This window comes from Montipora foliosa, chromosome 13 (assembly GCF_036669935.1).
Source record: "Montipora foliosa isolate CH-2021 chromosome 13, ASM3666993v2, whole genome shotgun sequence".
Lineage (NCBI taxonomy): Eukaryota > Metazoa > Cnidaria > Anthozoa > Scleractinia > Acroporidae > Montipora > Montipora foliosa.
This window is the reverse complement of record NC_090881.1, coordinates 31,463,567-31,482,930: the sequence shown is the minus strand read 5'-3', so window position 1 is coordinate 31,482,930 and position 19,364 is coordinate 31,463,567. Positions and strand designations below refer to the sequence as shown.

Below are 19,364 nucleotides of genomic sequence, written 5' to 3'. Positions count from 1 at the left end.
TAAAGTGACGGTAACAGTGTCCAAACGTGTCCAACAGTTCAAACGTGCTAGTCTGGGGTTGAAAATCGAGCGTATTCGAGTCTGTCAATTTTAGTTGACATAAATTTGGGTATGTCTGTATTAGAACCTCAGGCTATTTCTGCCACAAAACTGCGATTTCTTTCAGCCATTTGGGGGAATAATCTCACTTTCTTTTCGACCTTTCACGATACAGTTCACAAAATTACTTACAACCATGGCGCAGAATTTGTCGCCCATCTGCCGTCGATATGCTTCTGCCTTTTCACTAGACAGTTGTTCTTCTGCCCGAGCATGCCCAATGGACTCCTCTTTAACAAGAGTGTTTTGAACGCTTTCTTGGGTCTTCAATAAGGTATCTGTACTGATCATCTGGGGCACATCATCAAGGCGAATGTTCGACTTCTCAGCCTTTTAACAAACGGAAATATAAATGAGAGAGCAAGTTAAACAGAAATGTGAATAACTCTGAACATATCAGTGCTACTATGATAAAAAAAATCTATCACTTCCATTTTTTCTTCAGATTTTGAAAGTGTGTTTGCTTAACACCTGAGCTTTGATGTTTATCCAAAGGCTGTTTACTCTGAGTGTAAGTTTTGGATTTTACGGTCCGCCATTTCTAACGTTCAAAACTGACCGATTGGACCTCAGAGCGTTGGATCTAGGGAAACTGACGTTATTTTCTCACTATTAAAATTTCAGCATGCAAATGCAACTTATTATATGTGCGAATCTCTCGTGCTGCATATTAATTCAGCCGCGTACACACGCATTGCATTTTTAAACTAGCGAGTCTTTGACGTCATTTTCTCTTCGACGCATATTGTAAAGTTAGTAATGGCGGGCCATTTAAAATAGGAAAATAGGTGTCTTTTTGAAATCAAGGCTTGAAACGTGGGCCACTTGGTGTTTAACAAGTTTTGAAATCCAAAGAAAAAGAAGAATTGTTTTTCTTGGTCATGGTAGCACTTCAAGACTCAAGTACACAGTCTCTTGGCCGTAACCAAGATCATTGCAACTCTAACTTTAAAAAGTCACTGCTTACGAGCCAGAAGGCCCATCAGGCCGGCGCTTATCTCCGGTTTCCGTAGCATGAAGCGACTAGGAGTATTTATACTCCCCCCTGGATGGGATGCTAGTCCATCGCAGGGTTATCCCCAGCATTACGCCGGTACCCATTTATACACCTTGGTGGAGAGAGGCACCGTGAGAGTAAAGTGTCTTGCCCAAGAACACAACACAATGTCCCCGGCCAGGACCCGGACCACTCGATCCGGAGTCGAGCGCACTAACCAGGAGGCCACCGCGCCTCCTAACTCTAACTTAAGGGTCAGCCTTAATGGCAGTGATAAGAAAAAAAGCTTAACATACAAAGATTCATTGCGAGCAGTAACAAATGGTCATTCCCTATCGGCAATGTTGAATTTTCAGAACAGTTCCTTGCGAATTTGATACCACGTACATACCTCTTCTTTTTGTTTCCGCAGCAACGCGGCTTCTTTTTCTTCCCTCCGTCGCCTCAGTTTGTCCCTGAGAGCAGCCGTTTGTCTGTCTCTCTCCGCTGCAAGAACTCCTTCTAACTGAGCCATTTGCTTATCGTGATCATCCATGATAGCCTTCATTTCATCCGCGCTCAGGTCACCAGCAGATAACTTATCAGCTAATTTCTCTGCGAGAGCCTTTGTCTCTCTTGCACGTTTTTCTTCCTGTTAATCAATAATTGGGTTTCCTTTTACCAGTACTAATACACATACCATAACTAGTTACGCAATACATAAGGAAGGAAAGACGAATTGCTCGCTTTCATTACTACCGACCAATTGGCTGTCTATGTATGTTATCACACCTGTAAATAGTTCACTGTGTAACCGTCAGGTCTGTTCGGATAATAACTGTACACAAAGGCCCCGTCTCCAAACCCTTGCAGCTGTGCTCTGTTTTGAATTCGTTACGACCTGGGTGTGTATACCTTTTTTAGCTAAAACGTTAATAAGTGCTCTATGAAAAAGCTAAATGTTAAGACCATTGCTAAAAAATGCAAAGCCAAAAAAATGAAACGTAGCACTTTTTTCAAACAAATTTTTTCAGACACCACACTTCGTCTTCGAGCCTTACTTGTTCTTTCAACAGCTTATGCACAGCGGTCTCCTCCTCTCGTCCAATCTGCTGCTCAAGGTGCATGCGCTCTGCATTCATTTTACGTAAGAACTCACTGACGTCACTGGTTCCTTGGACCTGCCACTGCATGCTGGGAGCTTCCCCAGCATGAACTTCCACCACAGTCTGGCCAGCGGCTTGTTCAATGACTGTTGTTGAAGAAACACCAGTTCGTCCATCCATTACAACCATACCAGAGCTTGGCAAACTGATGTTTGTAGCTGAAATCACCCCTAAAATTCAACGACAAAAGGGATGAACCTAATTGCCTTCACGAAAGACGTAACTGCAGCCTCTAATTGACAGCAAAGGTATTCAATAAAAAGAACACAAATACTGTTTGTTTATACTCATCTATCAGTGCTTTATTGTGTAAGCAAGGTCATGAACTTAAATATATAAAGAATGATAGTCGTTTGTTTTTCTGACGTTAAATTCAAAAGTGCAAACACAATAATACGGCACTAATTGCTTGTGAGAGACACCGTCTATCCTGTTTCAATCATTGGTTCCAATAGTCACCGCGCTAAAACATCTCTCTCTCTCTCTCTCTCTCTCTGTGGTTCTACTCCCAACACCAGTCGCTCGGAGAGCCTGTCATTCCCGTCGGGGACAGTTTAACCCATCAACCACTCACTAATATTTCGCAGTTTACCATTTGTCCTCACCTGATCCAACAGCAAACTGTCCTTTCTCTACTTTCTCAAGCAGCATCTGTAAACTGGCCATCAGCTCTTGTTCCCTGACTTGTCCCCCTGCAGTCATGCCGTATCTCTTTCCGGTGTTACCTACATTACTTTCTTGGTGTTCCTCAGACGAAGTCTGGAGTAAAGAGCAAAACTCGTTTGGTGTGAAAATTCAGTGTCTCTGAACTAAAACTCCTTACTTTTCCAAAGACTGCAATCTTCCCTGAACCCCACCGTCTACATGACTTCGTCTAATAGACCATATTCGTATTGTCAGTATGTGACTGGAACTAGCTTGCAATGGAGGCTAATGCGGGGAATATATTTAAAAGTATTTGCATTTGAAAAGATCTCCCCGCATTAGCCTCCATTGCAAGCTAGTTACAGTCACATACTGACAATACGAATATGGTCTATAACAACGACCCATTTGTTTGACTAAGAGTGAATTAGATAAAAGTGTTCTTCTGGTATGGGTGGGCCTCTCCAGCACAGTCACAAATGAGTTTTTTTTAGAATAACCGTTCCCTCGAAAATTAGTTGTCATGTCTCTGAAAAATGTGGCAGAGGCAGTCAAACGTGACAAGGCTTCTCCTGATTGGTTAAAGTGACGGCCCTTTGTTATATTTTCGCGCGTAAGGTGTATCTAAAAGTAAGTCCATTTGAAAGTGTGCTGGGGCAAGACCGCAAATTGATAGAGAAACGCTCTTTACCTAATTCACTCTTGGTTTGACTACCTTCACCAACCCTTGATGTCGTGCGTTTAACACAATGTAAGCTGTTTCCTTTCGGGACGGTGCCATTCTTCACGGAAACGGATATCCATTGTTTTTTACGCAAGAACACTCCAAAATGTACTGCATTATGTATTGGTGAAAGTATTCGATGACAAAACTTTAAATGAAGAAAAATTAATTAAAGGGAAAACTGGCTTCTGGAATAACCACAGAGTCGAGACAAACATTTTATTCTGGTCTTGTGATGTTATGGGCATCACTGCCCCCAATGACTCCCTCGAGGACATCCAAGTAGTTGAGAGAAACACACTAACACGTGAAATTATCAATCTATTTTGATTAAGTCAGAGGCATTTACCGATCCGCTCTTATCTGGTCCAGATTTATCAGAATTTTCCAACCTGCTCTATTCAAAGTACAGAACATGCGGGGTACAACAACAACACGCAGTCAAAGTAGTTTTCCTTTTTATTTATTCAGATCTACAACCTTTTACGCAGGTCGCGTCCTGTTTTATTCAATCTTTGTCCAAACCTTTCGTCTCATATCACATCATCACAATGTCTATCATAGAAACTAATCAGAGGATAATTTCGAAACAACAATAACGAAAAGCAACGACATTTCCGGTCACGCAGCTCAGAATCTTACCTCGCTCAACCTGGCTCTTCCTGCTTCTTTTGTTGCTTTAATAAGAGCAGATACGTCCATGTTATCAAGCATTCCCTTGAGCTTCTCAGCCTGTTGGCTTATTCGGTCATAGAAAGCTCTGAGGTCTGCTTGATGACGTGCAAGCTGTGATGACACGTGAAGGGTTTGATCCTCAAGCTTGTCATACAATGTGCGAACACTGAAGTTCTCCAGTTCAAATCGTACACTTGGGGACTCAAATGAAGCGCCTTCTGGAGAACCACGAGGGCCCAGATCATACACATGATCATCAATACCTGTAGTAACCGAATGAACCAATAAACAGGGGTTTCAAGCCTTGCCATCCAGGATACTATAAATATGTAATTTCACTTTTTGCGATGGTGACTTGGGGATACTCGGCAAACTTTTTCCGAACATCCCCGAGTCACCATCGGAAAGATACACTTCTTAATTTGCCGGGGTTAACATTTACCGCTCGCCAAAAATGTGACACGAAGGCTCTTAGACTGAAATACGTGATCAGAATAGTAACGTCAAAAACAATTCAGCAAAGACGTAGTCTTTATGAACTTGTAACGAATGGAATAAGTATACAACATGAGGAGCACAAAAGGCTTCAGAAGTGTCACACTAATGAAATCAATCCATTCATACTGGTTGTTTTTCACTATCGTTTTTCGCTGCTCGCGGCAACAACTAAATCACATTGAGTAGTCCTAACAGGTGACATTTTCCCGTGGAGAGAAAAGTAACTGTTAAATTTTGACCTGGGAGTGTTGTTAAGTAACAGGTTTTTGGTAACTCAATTATAAAAGAATATTTTGTATTGCGAATAAACACTAATGCCTGGGTTTAACTCACCTGGAATGGGAACAACCGGGATGGGCGCTCCAAGGGCTGTATATTTGGGCCTAAGTGCTCGGATAGGATATCGCCCAATGCTCCTGGGACGCCAGATGATGACAGCGATGACAAGCATGATGACGCAGACCAACATGAAGATGGTCATGCCCCAGATAACTCCCCAGTCTGGCTTCAGACTCAGTGGCTGTTTTCCAAAACAGAGAACAACTGAAGTGTTAAAACAACAACAACAGCAACGGTAATAACAATGCTAACCCAGAGGCTTTCAGCACAAATATAAATTATTATTATTATTATTATTATTATTATTATTATTATTATTATTATTATTATATGGCAAGCACTCCAATTGGCTGGGTTTTGGTCGGGATTTTACAGTACTGACCATTGTCATGAAAACGGTCCGTTTCCGTTTTCATGTAAAAGGTTACCGTTCAATGTTCGCTGATGGGAGCCGAAGATTACGATTATTCACCTCGTGGAAGTGTCCGATTGCTCAAAGAAACGATGCCATATAATAAACAACTTAATAACTTCACTTCCTCGGGATGGTATTGCGGAATATTATGGAGCTTAAGCATGCGCGTTTTTGAGACGCGGACGGGAACCGGATGAGAACATTTCGCGTGCCAGGACAATGGTGTCTCCTAGATTTTTATACTTATTATTTCTAATGGAGAAAAGATACTCTAGCAATGTAAATGTGGTTGTGTGAAGACAAGTTAAAAGGGAAAACAGCTAACTTCCGGTTGCCGTCCGCGTCTCAAAAACGGGCGTGCTTAACGAATCCGGGCCAATATTACCCAGCATGGCCCTCGCGCTCGGTTAGTAAGAGGTTAATATTTTCTTCTGTATTGAAGTCTCCCTTAACAATAGACCTTTTTACCGATACGGCGGCCATTTTGATTTCTATTGTTTCGAAAGACATTATGGGATGTATGTATTTGCCCCCTGGGCACCCATAGTAAGTAGTTGAAACAATAGAAATCAAAATGGCCTCCGTATCTGCAAAAAAGTCTATTACGACACACAAACTCACCAAACCGAGACTATTCAAAAAAAAAAAAAATGAAGACATGTCTGAACATTAAAACCACTCAATGGTCACACATTTCGATTAGGCCTGCAATGTATTATCCCTGGAAACAAAACAGTCTCACACACCCTTACCTCGGAATTGGAAACACCAACTCTGCGAAAAGTATTTTCTGTAGCGGGCGCAACTGAAATATCGGAGCAACTGGTTCCCCGGTCCTTCATAGTTACAATAATTTCGACATCTGGATCAGCGTTGTCATAAAACACGAAAGTTCCATTTTGTGTAAAAACGTGTACGAAAGATGTCAGAGAATTATTGGAATCTTGAATCAGGGAGTGAAGCTGTCTAAAGTTGCCATAATCAAACTGATCGTTTGAGTTCAATAAATGATTCTTGCGGTAGCGTGGATAGTGACTCAAGCTTCGGTTTATTGGATTAATTTCAATCTTAAAGTACAGGGCCTGTTCGTACTCCAAGCAAATGATCGGGTTTGGGATTGTTAATCCAGACTGAGTGATTGTTGAGTTATCTGCGACAGCACGACGTTTTCTTCTACTGGGTTGAGCTTGGTTCTGTCCATCCAAAAGACCGACCACGTTGTCACGATTTTGCGGAATAAACGCACCAGAGCTACCAGCTGTTGTTGCCATGACTACGAACTGTGCACTGTGTGGTTTATTGTCATGATTACTAATACCCGACGATGAGGAAACGTTGAACGAAAACGAATTTCCCGAGAGGTCATAACAAGATAACGTTACTTGTCCGTCTGAATTCCTAGTTACATTGCATCGGGTCCTATTATTCTCACATTCCTCATCACACTCAGTGGAAAATTTACAAAGACAAACGCCGTAGTTCTGGTCAAATGATCCGTCAGTCGCGCTAGTTCGTTGGCATCGTTCTTTGCAAACTCCATCTTCTGCACTTGGATCAACACAAGTCGAGTCACTGGACCGGCGCACCTCACCACTGGCGCATCTATTTGCATCCTATGACAAAACAAAACCTTAAGCTCGTCTGAATACACTAAAATACTTAACAGCTAATCACACCGAAGTCGTTCAGCAAACTCAACACCAAAGCTAAATCCTTAAGCTAGATTTCAAGATGTTTTAATCATGGAAAGCTCTTAACTAATTGAAGCGAAGAAGTTGTAATGTTTATAAATATCAAATCTTGCCCTTAAAACTTTAAAAAACTAAACAAAGTTCACAAACCAAGGGTCTGCAGTCCAGGTCACTGTCTCCCTCTTCTCTTTCTCTCGATGACGGATCATCAAACACATAGCCTAACCTACATACGCATGCCCCATCTGATGATTGAAAAGATCGCGATTGGCCCAGACAAGTACACAATGTTTGTCCCTCTGATGACACAGAAGAACTGCCACAGGGCAGGCAGGCTCTCTGGTTCTCTAAATTGTTGAAGGTGTTTGCTGGACATGGGTAACAATCAGATTCCTTAGAGGCTCTGGTACGGTTGCCATAGGTACCAGGTGGACAGGGCTGTGCTTCGCCAACACGTGCTGGGCAGTATGCACCTTCAGGGCATTCGTTATCAAAGGGACCTTTCGTAGCAACTGGACAGAAGAAACCCGCGGGACACGGTGAGCAGAAGCGGCGTTCTGGGTCATTGCCATAATCTCCTGCTGGACACTCTTGGCAGTGTTTCTCATGGCTATCACGTAGACCGGAGGAGTTCAGAGCCTGGTACCCTAGCTTACAGGGCAGCTTTTGAGGGGCTTCAGGAGGACAGTAATTTGGATATTCGCAGCGAGAAGGCGTCTCAGATCCAGTGGGACAATAAGAACCACCTGGAGAGAGAAAATACAGCTGAAAAAAAATTATTTTTCTTTTAAAACAGGGCGCAAAAAAAAAAGATCTATCGTTGACAGTTTCGACGACTATCATCCACCTTTGTCAAAACTAGCACTGTATTACCGGATGGTTTTGATAAAGGTGGCTCTCAGTCAACGCTAAATTACTTTCTTTGGGGTTATGTTAAAAGAACCAAAAAATTAATATATCGAACTTGCTGGCCTGGTGAACTTCTTCAAAAAAATGTCAATTGGCGGACAGCAGGGCCGTTGGCTCAAGCTGAAAGCAGGCTACTCTTTACAGGTAAATGACACTATACACAATATTGCTAGCTAGTGGTCAGGGGTCTTACTAAAATATGTCAACTTCTTTGGTCACACTCCCTTTCAGATCCTTTGAGTCTGTACTAAGCTGTACTGCAGAATTTACATGTACTCGGTACCTTGGTTGTAACTTAGTTCAAACGAAGGGCCATAGAAATTAAAAGGAGGACTTATTTTGTGGTGCGCGCTCTTCCGTGGGATTCATACGTAATTCAAAGTAGGATTGAGTTATAGCCAGTCTTGTTAAATCTACGAAGTCACACGTCCAACTCGATGACATAGATGTAATTTACAGCTACAATCCTCGTCAAAACTGTTGGGACAATACCCGCTTTCCCCCCTTCACCCATTACAATGTTGATTTTTCACGGTCCCCGAAATCAAGATCCGTTCATTGATCGCTCGCATGTTTCAACTTTGTCTGGGGGGAAGGGGGGCACGAAAAAGACAGGAAAAGTAGAACACGCGTTACTCATATAACGATGGAAGCATGTACAGTAAATTCTCTGCTGTCCCGAAGTCTTTTGACCCGGGTTGTAATGGACGTCATACCAAGCCACTAACCTGGACAAGGGTTTGGTTCACTTGTGTTACCAGGGCAATAAAAGCCTCCAGGACACAGCTGCTCCAAAGATGAACCAACTGGACAATACGTTGTTGACTTACAAGGTATCCCTTGGATGTTTATGGTATCGTTAGGACAATAATAACCACCAGGACACAATTCGCATTCCTCTCTACTCCCTGCTCCAGGTGTGACACGGCGGCGTCCAGCTCCACAGAGTGTAGGACCGAGCTGACGTGGACAAAAGTGACCAATGGGGCACTTGCTATTGTTATAATTGACCATGCCTGTCAGATTACACCAGTGACCTGCAGGACATGGGAAGCAGTCATCCAAGTCTTCACCGCCAGGGATGTCACGATATCTATGCAGAGGGCAGTCAATGGGTGCTTGCCCTCTAGGGCAGTACTTCCCTGGTGGACATTGTACACCATACGCTGTCCCTGCAAAACACATTTTTCATTTAAGATCAGACTTAAAGAGCTACGGTTTCCTATTGTGTAAAACCTCTCAAGTTACCATTTATGCAGAATTTCCCAGCAAAACAAGGGGTACAATCACTGATTTGTCCATAACCGCCTGTGTAATTCTTCATGGTGTTATCAGGGCATGGGATGGGTAACAAAGTTCCATTGGGGCAGTAGTACCCTTCTTGACAAGGTCCGGCCTCTACAGCATGCCAATAAGCTGTAAAACAAAAGAGAGTGAAAATACGAAGCAAACGTTAGTGACGAAACTCATCACTAACAACTTAAATTCCGAAGAAACAGTCTAAACAAAGCTAGCTTGAATCTGTGGTACCATCTAGTCACGGACAACAGTTATGTCTTCCTGAAACAGCAAAATTGCCGTAAATGTTCTGTCCTTTCCCCAATCGACATTTCAATCTTAACTACAACATACTTACCATGCACGCAGAATTTCCCTGTGCGACAATTTGAGCAGTAACCATCCGAGTGATTGCCTGTCATATTGTCTGGACATGGACTGATGGCTATTGAGGCATCCACAGCATTCCAGACACCAGTAGGATTAGGGTCGGGACTTCGGCTCTTACAGTAATATCCTCCGTGACATGGCCCAACCACCTGCCCCAGGCGGCAATAAGATCCTGTAATACATGGCAAACACTGATCTGCGCTCGCTAAACCAGTCATGCTGTCATTAGTGTATGTACCGTTGGGACATGTAATGGGCGTTATGGTAGCAGCAGGGCAGTAGTGTCTGGGAGGGCACTTGATAGGATTAGATGTTTTGCTCTGGCAGTAATAACCAGCTGGGCACGGATCACAGCTGGCTTGTCCTGTATTTTTCTGGTTATACCCTATGACAAAAGATAAAAGGATTTCAGACCGACTATAAGTCATATCATATAGATATTTAACCTTGTCCAAAGCCATGTCTTGGCTGTGGATAAATCCTTGTTTGTGTTCAACAGTCCTTCTAGGCGCTTCCGATTGGCTTATAAACAGTGACATTCGCTATAGCTAGAACAAGCGCAATCCCTTTAACATTACTAAAAGAAATACAGCGGCTAAAGGAGCACGACAGATACGTCAAAATTGATAAGTTTATCGACAATCGATAGAACGCCCTTAAAATTTAGAATGAAATAAAAGAGACTGGATTGTTAACAAGGCCAAAATGAACTTGGAGACAAATTCACAAAAAATAAAGCAAAACACCGAGACAAAGATAAAAGGTTAAGATCCTAAGATCCTAACCCCAAGGGTCAATTTATCTACCAACCTACCTGGTTCACACTCTTTTGGATCTGCAGTTCCCTCAGGGCAATAATGTGCCCTAGGGCACAAAAATCCGAAGGGCGTGGATACATTAGCTCTGGATCCCTGGGGACAATAGTATCCAGGGGAACATGGCCCAGTCACGAATGAGTTACTGTATCCTTCACAATAGGAACCAGGAGAGCAATCTAGACATTCATCTTCAGAGCGAGCCCCCGTTGTGTTACGGAATGTCCCAGGGGGACAGCCAGTAGGTGAATTTGTCCCTAGTAAACAGTATTGTCCAGTGGGGCATGGGCCATTTTTGGGATACTCTGGTATGACATATGGTGTTGCGTTTGTTGCTTTCCCTTCGCAAAACCATCCAGCTGCACATGCGCCTGTAGGAACTGTCTGACCAGTGCCCTGTAAGTAAACAGTTGGTAAGTCTATGCGAACAGAGAGAATTCTGAAAATCAATTCTGACAAAGAAGCTTCCCACGTTAATATTAAAGCAGAATGTATAAGGAATCATAGTCCCCAAAAGAGCGAAACAGTATTCACCAAAATTGAGGTTTCAATCTTTTTTCCAGGGAAAAAATTACAGCCCTTGTAAATCCCTCCACTTCACTCTTTTTAAACTCAGATGTACTTGAAAATTGTGAATCTATTCTAAATCTTTTTCGAGTTGGAGATGTGCGTGGCGATCATATTTACCTCACAGTAAGATCCGGAAGGACAGTCAGCACACATATCAACTGACGAGAGCCCGGTGCTATTGCCGTATGTTCCAGCTGGACATGGTACCCGTGTTCCATTTGGGCAGTAGTAACCAGCCTGGCAGGGTTCAGTCGATGACATGTTATGATATAGACACATGCTGCCGGCACCACACAAGACACAGCTTCCTTGTCCCTCGTTAGGTTGATAAGTTCCAGGTTCACAACCAAGGGCAGAAAAAGCTCCTGGAGGAAAGAGGAGAATCATAACAATTGAGGGCTCATCACAAGCAACTCACTAATCAACGTTTCCAATCTGTTATTAGAGCGAGTTTCAGGCCAGTGTCGTAAAACCAAAACTAAAGTAATTACTTTGGCCAATCAAAAAGGATGGAGACAATCCAGTAAACCAATAAAAACTCAAAGTAATTACACGTAGCCAACACAAGGCGCGGGAAAATGTGCACGCGCGAGCTACGATTGGTTTTGGTTTCACTTCTGATTGGTTGAAAAAATGGCACGGGAACTTTGAACCAATCACTAAGTGAAGTAATGCAAAATCAAAGCAATTCGTTAATTACTTTCGACACTCAATAGAAAACCGCGGTTAACACCCCATTTAAGAAGATCCACAATTTACCACCAAACCATGCAGCAAGCCCATATATAATTTAAAGGAGAACTGAAGGCCAAAATCAGCAATTTATTCACGACAAGCATCAGTTAAAACACTGCTTCTATATGGGGCGCTCTCGCATGTCTTCCCCATATCATACGTCATAAGCTGCAAAAATGTCCGTTGACTCCTCCATTGTGATTCCCAAAATCGAAATAAAAACACTTTTCTATAGGTGGAAAAACGATAGATTATTGTGCGTGGTCTACAGCGAAAATAAAAAAATGCTTATTTTTTTGCCTTCAGTTCCCCTTCAAGGGACAGAGAAATTTCCATCCACGGAGTAGCTCAATAAGAATGTACTTAGGATGGTAATGGTCACAAATCCGCTCCAACCAACGCGTCGTTCAACTCACTGGCCAACAGTTCACTAACAATTGACAGACGGTCCACAAACTGTCGGTCAACTGTGGACCAATGGATCAGTCATGATTACGTTTCCAATTTTTATGACAATTGTAGTTTGAGTAATACTACACTCATCAAGTATCTTATAATGACATATAATGACAACTGTAGTTTGAGTAATATTACACTCATCAAGTATCTTCTAGAGTGGTGCACATCACGTTATTTCTGCAATGGAACTTTATTTAAGTGTCTAGTCGTTCTAGCGCTGGAGCACTAATTGGGAGCACTGTAAACTGAAATCAACAAATTAACGCAAATCAAATCAAATGCTGGTTTTTGAGGGGAGGGGAAAACTGGAGTACCCGGAGAAAATCCTCTCGGTGCAAACTCAATCCACATATGACGCCAAGTCTGGGAATCGAACCCAGGCCACATTCCTGGGAGCCGAGTGCTCTCACCACTGCGTCATCATCCCTGCTCCCCTAAAGTGACTATAAAACCCAGTCTATTTATATATCTTATCTTGACAAAGTAGTCATTCATAACAGGTCCTTGATTTTCGCAAGTCAATCATGTTTAAACTCACCAGCGAGGCAAAAAAAGCCCTTTGGACAAATGTACCCCACAGACGGGTGTGTAGGGGTTGGAGTACTTGAGCCTCCCGTACAGATGAACCCAGCAAAGCAAGGGGGAGCAGTGCCATTCAAAGTACCAGAACCATTGCAATATCGTCCTCTTGGGCAGGGGACACACTGTGACTTGTTTGAAATGCGCCCCTCATTGTGGAATGTTCCGGATGGGCAAGGCTCTGGATCGGATCCACTGGGACAGAAATATCCAGGAGGACACGCATCGTTCAAGTAAGGGAATCGGAAGTTCACATAATCTTTGTTGTTTTGGGCGAGCAAATCTTTCTCTGGTGCAGGTAACTTGGACCCAAAAGTGCAGTAGTATCCACCATAACAGGAACCAGAAGGACTTGTTAAGCCCTCTCTATCACAAAACCTTCCTCTTGGGCAATCAGAGCAATTACCAATGTCCACCAAACCCAACCTGTCGTTAAAGGTACCTAAGATCAAAGAGAAACAGTTTAATAATCCTCCAGTCAATACACATTGCTGAGCAGGTGAAGTTTTATGAACGATTTTTCCACAACTTACAACTATCGGTTTAGAATGGTCACTTGTCATAACTCTCAAAATGATCACGAGATACCAATGCATATTAGCCTTTGCTGAGCCTGAATAACTAAGCCTAAAGGATGACTATCATTTTTTCATTCATAAGCAAATGTTGAACACACGTACCGTAAGTATAACAAAGTTTGGACATAATCTTCACTTAAAACAAAGACGACGAAAACAAAATCACTCGATAATTACATAATTATTACGAGAATCTTAGATCTAAAAGGGAGACAAGAATTACAACTTGTTTTTAGAAACAATAGCGTTACATTCAAAACTTAAAGAAGTGCATCTAAACTCCTAAATGTTTTAAATCTTTTCAAAAAGTACTTCATTTTCTTTTTAATACATCTGCACAAAATTTTTGATTTGATAAAATCGTCGATCTTTTGTGACTTTCTAGTAGTGAAAATACGGAAAAAAAAAAGTTTCATGACAGAGCTACTGCGAGGTCTGGGTCTTTTGTTCGTTTGCTGTCGCAAACTTTTGTTAATTATACAAAATCCTTTGAAAAGAACAATGCAAAGCAGTTTATGACGTCAAATAAAGAAATGCTCGTAACTGTACGGTTTTTGACCATAAATCGCGAACTCTGTAGAAATATGGTAAAGAAACTTACGTGCTGGACATGGGAACATGCGATAGTCACCAGTGCCAGCTGGACAGTAATGGCCAAAGGGACACAAAGAAGCATTCACCACGGCTGCATTTGTGGCATCACAGTAATGACCTTTTGGACAAGTCTCGCAGGAGTTCTTGCCACTCTCGTGTTGGAAGGTTCCACTTTCACACCTTACTGGCTGTGATGTTCCCCTTTTGCAGAAATGACCTGGCGCACACAGATACTCGTCTGGTGTTGCTGTGCTTTGACCACCTGGACAGTAAAACCCTGCATCACATAGGTCTGAGGGAGCTGCATTTCCTGTACCAGCGCAGTAGCTGGCGGGGGTACAGTCTCTACAATTCCCAGGGTTGGTGTTCCTTGAGGTATTTGAGAATTTCCCTGCAGGGCAAGGAATTGGGATTCCAGTTCCAGTTGGACAGTAATGTCCCACTGGACAGTCGAACTGGTCAGGCACTGTAGAACTGTCATTGCAGTAATATCCCTCTGTGCAATTGCCTTGTGGTGCAGCCATTGCCGCATGTGGACAGAATTGACCAAGTTTACACGGTAGAGGAAGATAAGAACCTTGAGGACAATAGTGACCTGCTGGACAAATATCACCTGGGGAAACAAAATCACTTTCATTCAAACAATGATCATCAAGTGATCAATACTGTACAGCAATTGCTCCTTTTTTTAACAAGCATTCAAAGTGAAGACGTTTTTATCTACAATGATAATGATAATGATAATGATAATAATAATAGCAACAACAACAATTGTACAAGGGTAACATAACCAATTTATCACATTATTTTATCTAATATACAACCCTCTCCTCAAATCTTGTATTTTTGCTGAGAGAGGAAAAATAGAGTATATGTATCCTAATAAATCGAACTTGGGAGACATTGTTGGAAGATGAGTGCTAGCTACTGTCTGCCAAGTACACAATTTGCTTAACTTCATTCTTGTCCAAAGGTCTATAGAAAGTTGGTACTGCACCTGTAGTCTTGTTCCAAGCTGGGCAGACACATTCAAATGATGTATAACAACTATCAGCAGGGCTTGTTGCATGATCATAATTCGCCACACCAATATCTCCAGGGCGCTTGGACCATGACCCACCAAAGCAGTAAAATCCTTCATCGCACAGTCCATTTGGCCAAATCCGCCCAAAGCCTTCACAGTACTTCCCTGGATCACACAGTTTGCAAGCAGATTCATTTGTTTGGCCAGTGACATTGTTGTAAGTGCCCGGTCTGCAAGGGTGTTGTGTGGCAAATTCTGTGCCACTTGGGCAGAAATGTCCCCTTGGACAGAAAGATGGGGTAACTGTGGTGCCATTGCAGTATTTACCTGAAAATAAAAGTCAACCAAAAATATGACCATACTGCAGGGCAAAGATATTTCACGCAGAGGTTAATGTTGCCATAGTGCAGGGTTTTGCATATGCAGAAGGAAATAACATCCTGTGTTGTAACTTTACAGAGCATTGTCCAAAACAAAATGATTCTTGACAAAACAATTTTAAAGCCAAGATGTTGTGAGAGGTTGGTGCAACATTACAATTTAGTATTCCCCCTGTGTCTTTTTAGTCATTTGACGTCACATTACCTTATGTAGGTCCCTTTGCTAGAGGAGCACAGAAAGGATTGTGTAACCTGGTTCAACCTTATTGTGTAGCCAATTAAACTAGTTTTGCATCTGTTTACAAAGTCGGTAGAATGTTCAACGTGAAGGATCCTGTGTTTGTCGATCTCTGTTGAAGTGTTGTCCATAAATTTTCTTGTGCAGCAGGATGTAACCCTAGTTACATCAATGAAACTAGGCCGACACCCTTCAACACACATTGATAACCATCTCAGTACGGACTGGTACTCACACTATACAATCTAAGGCATACTTAACACTTCGTCCAAAGAGATACCTCTCAAGTTTGGATTTTGCAGCCAGAAGACTGCAGCTAATTTTAAAAGAAGCTCCTTATATCCACTGGAAAATTTCCACCTTAAGATAAGCAGCTTTGATGTCCCAACCTTTGGCTCTGGCACAATTTTTCTTTTCATGTGAGTTTTGTTATTTAATTTTGTTATACAGTGTACAACTTTGTTTAACAGACCGTCACTTCTTTTGCTTTTAAGCCTCAATAGCATAAAACATACTATAATAATCTTTGTTTGTCCCTCCAAAATTTTGCATAAGCATTGTTTCCATAAAAAAATGAAAATAATGCTTATACAAAATTTGGAGGGACAAACAAAGATTATTATTATAATTTTGATATTGGCTAATTCTGCAGTTGTTGCCCAGGCTGGATAGAACAGCACTATAAAATATATAACAAAGCACTTTATGTCCTCGATAAACTAGTTATACGGTAGTTTTGTTTTCCTCCAGTTCTGATGTTTCCAACAAAACTAACTGTTTCCCATCGGGACCATACATTTAGTATATATTATTGCCAGTATGAAGTCGAAATGCATGAAACCTGTTCCTCCCTTAAGCCACACTCCAAAAAATGTTTGAGACTTACTTGCAAAAATACCCTTGCATAGTACAACTTTTGTTACCACCGTATAAACCACCACATTAAACTTTCAAACACACCATTGTGCTAACATACAAAAACCGTTACAGAGACAGTATTGAGACAGATGGCGTCTCAACAGATTTAAAAACACACACCTGCTGGACACACATCACAAGCTGCCATTCCTGTCACAGCGGCGTAATATCCAGGGTCGCACTGATGTGGCGTACTACTTCCTTCAAGACACTCATGTCCAACAGGGCATATCCCTCCAATTCCTGTATAATGTTGATCCGGAGAACTAACGTTTGTGCCAGATGTGCAGTAAAAACCTAAACAAGGTAACCAAGAAAGCAACAATTGCATGGCTCACAGGAGCTCAGTGAAATTGAGATTGAACAAAGATCGGAGAGTCCAAAACTCATTAATAATGTATTTGCCTTAAAGCCTATCAGGAACAAATAAAACGAAATGTGCAAGAGCCTTATATCCTGATAAAATACTCCTCGTTAGTATTCAATAAGGCATAGCTTGTTTTTCTTGTATGTTAATATTCTTCTCTCACACATTTGAACAACATGTTCTGAGTCCAGAGGGCATGCTTTTGTGCAATTGTTTTTGGAAAGCCGTTCAAAAACCTCGCAGCATGATGTTGAAGTTATCAGGTCTAAAAAACACTTGAAACGAACACTGCTGCTTGTTTTTTAAACATTACTTGAACATTCTATAAAACCGAACCCTTGGTAACTGCTAAGGACAGGAACAATGGTGATAAGAAAAACTGGCCAACTATTACGAGTAAAGAGCTGAGGACTTTAAAATGTCAACTGCTTCTCTACCTCTTTGGCATCCCCCTTCCAGTCACTGTTCGCTCTGGCCAGCTGTCTCGCAATAGTAACCTCCAGGACACTGTGTGCATTCCACTATCATTGGCCAAACCAGTGCGGTTGCCGGAGGTTTCCCACAGGACAAGGGTTGAGTATCATAGCCGGTTCCTTCGGGACAGTAGAAGCCTGCTAGGGCATGCGGCCAGGGTAAGACAGCTCTAATGCACTGGTATCCAGCTGGACATGTATAACGAATACGAGGCACCTGTACAGAATGGAAACCAACAACAAACAGTGATCCACTTTGTTGTTATTTTTACAAATAAACCTGTCAAGCAGACACGTTAGGTATAACAACATCGCTAAAAATTGGATTTGCGTGCATCACTCGCACAAATGCACTGTATTCTAAAGGTGGAAAAATTATTGTATCTGCAAACAGGTAGTCTAAAAGGCAAGATTGGCCAGTTTACCATTGCTCATCACATAAATAGAAATGTCCCTCTCTTCAAACGTGATTTGTACCATATATAATTTTCCCCTCAATTTTGCAAACCAATGCTTCCCACATCCCTTCTTTATACATTGACCACATTGGACAGTAAAGCTCATGGCTGTGTTTATTCCTAACCTTTATGATTCACATAACGTTCCATTGAAGCAGATCTGTGGCACCGATGAACCTTCAACACAGAAACTGCCAACCGACATAGTGTGCCCAGTGAGGCCATCAATAGGATTTTTCCTTGTAGAATTAGTCACTACAGTAGAAGCCTTTCTGACAACTACCAACTCACAATCACTTAGACCAGTATTAGCACAAGAACTTCCCAGCATCACAAGGTACACAGTCCTTCAACTCGAGAGTCTAACGTCTGTGTGGTTGGTTATGTTCCTTTAGGGCACTGCACAGGGGATGGGGTCCCTGTAGTACAGAAGCTGCCATTTGGGCAGGTCTGTGCACACAGGTTGTATCAATAGGCATTTCTTCTGGTGATCCACCACGGCACACAGAATCCTTCCCGACACGTTTTCTTAGGCATAATGTTCCCTGTGCCATCACAGAGTAAGCCTGCTAAACATGGGTAAACATCCTGTCTCATTTGGTAAGTCCACTTTCATTGTAAAATGTCCCTTGGAAAAAATGAATAATACATTATGTTTACTTAAAGAAAAGCGAAATATCCATGGAAAGAGAGGAAAATTAGTGTTATTGGTCTCCTAATATCCTAATAAAATGTTCCATCCAAAGACAGGAGAAACTTTAAAGCATCCGGATGCTGAGCGTTTGACCCTGAAATATCTTTGGCAAAATTTTCCCTTAGTGCACTTGGCAACCCTGGAGGAATAATTTCTGCCACATGACAACCTGCACCCTGCACCCTGTACGCGGGGGTCAGTAAAACACTTTGAACCTCCTTTGGAAAGACACCAGTGCAGTAAACTGAAATAGCGTCTTACCAGCAGAACAGCCAATTCCCCTCTGAAGACCCTTCGGGGCAGTGTTATTGACCAGGCTTGCATAGATCCCCACTAACAACCATCAGTTGCGTAGGTGTTTTTGATCCGTTGATACAAAAGTGGCCTGATGGTGAAAGTGTAAAATATGTTTTACTATATGCTGTTTATAAAGCCACCCCCTGACAAAGGGGTCAGTTACAGTTTAATATGGGCCTTACTTGTATGTTGATTGACTTCTGGTCTTATTATTATTGTTATCGTTGCCTTTTGTTGCAGAGTGGCTGCAAGATTGATTTGCAAAATTAATCAAATCGGAATGAGGGTGGTGCAAACAAAGCTGGAAAGTGTACTTTTTCTACTTTAAAGGGAATCCCACCACAAAAAAACAGTACTATATCTTTAAAATAGTTAACATA

General features: G+C 42.0%; 1 protein-coding gene across 1 annotated transcript in view; it reads right to left on the bottom strand.

Moving 5' to 3' along the window:
• The window catches only part of LOC137983626 (uncharacterized), a 110,693-nt gene that overhangs the window by 10,596 nt on the left and 80,733 nt on the right, over positions 1 to 19,364 (bottom strand). Inside the window, exons 66-74 of the mRNA XM_068830775.1 lie at positions 9,679 to 9,697; positions 7,379 to 7,410; positions 6,290 to 7,150; positions 5,117 to 5,303; positions 4,253 to 4,548; positions 2,847 to 3,000; positions 2,137 to 2,411; positions 1,488 to 1,727; positions 232 to 429 (exon numbers count right to left, since the gene is read on the bottom strand). Of these exons, the coding sequence (XP_068686876.1) occupies positions 232 to 429; positions 1,488 to 1,727; positions 2,137 to 2,411; positions 2,847 to 3,000; positions 4,253 to 4,548; positions 5,117 to 5,303; positions 6,290 to 7,150; positions 7,379 to 7,410; positions 9,679 to 9,697 (2,262 nt within the window). The remainder of the gene's footprint in view (positions 1 to 231; positions 430 to 1,487; positions 1,728 to 2,136; positions 2,412 to 2,846; positions 3,001 to 4,252; positions 4,549 to 5,116; positions 5,304 to 6,289; positions 7,151 to 7,378; positions 7,411 to 9,678; positions 9,698 to 19,364) is intronic.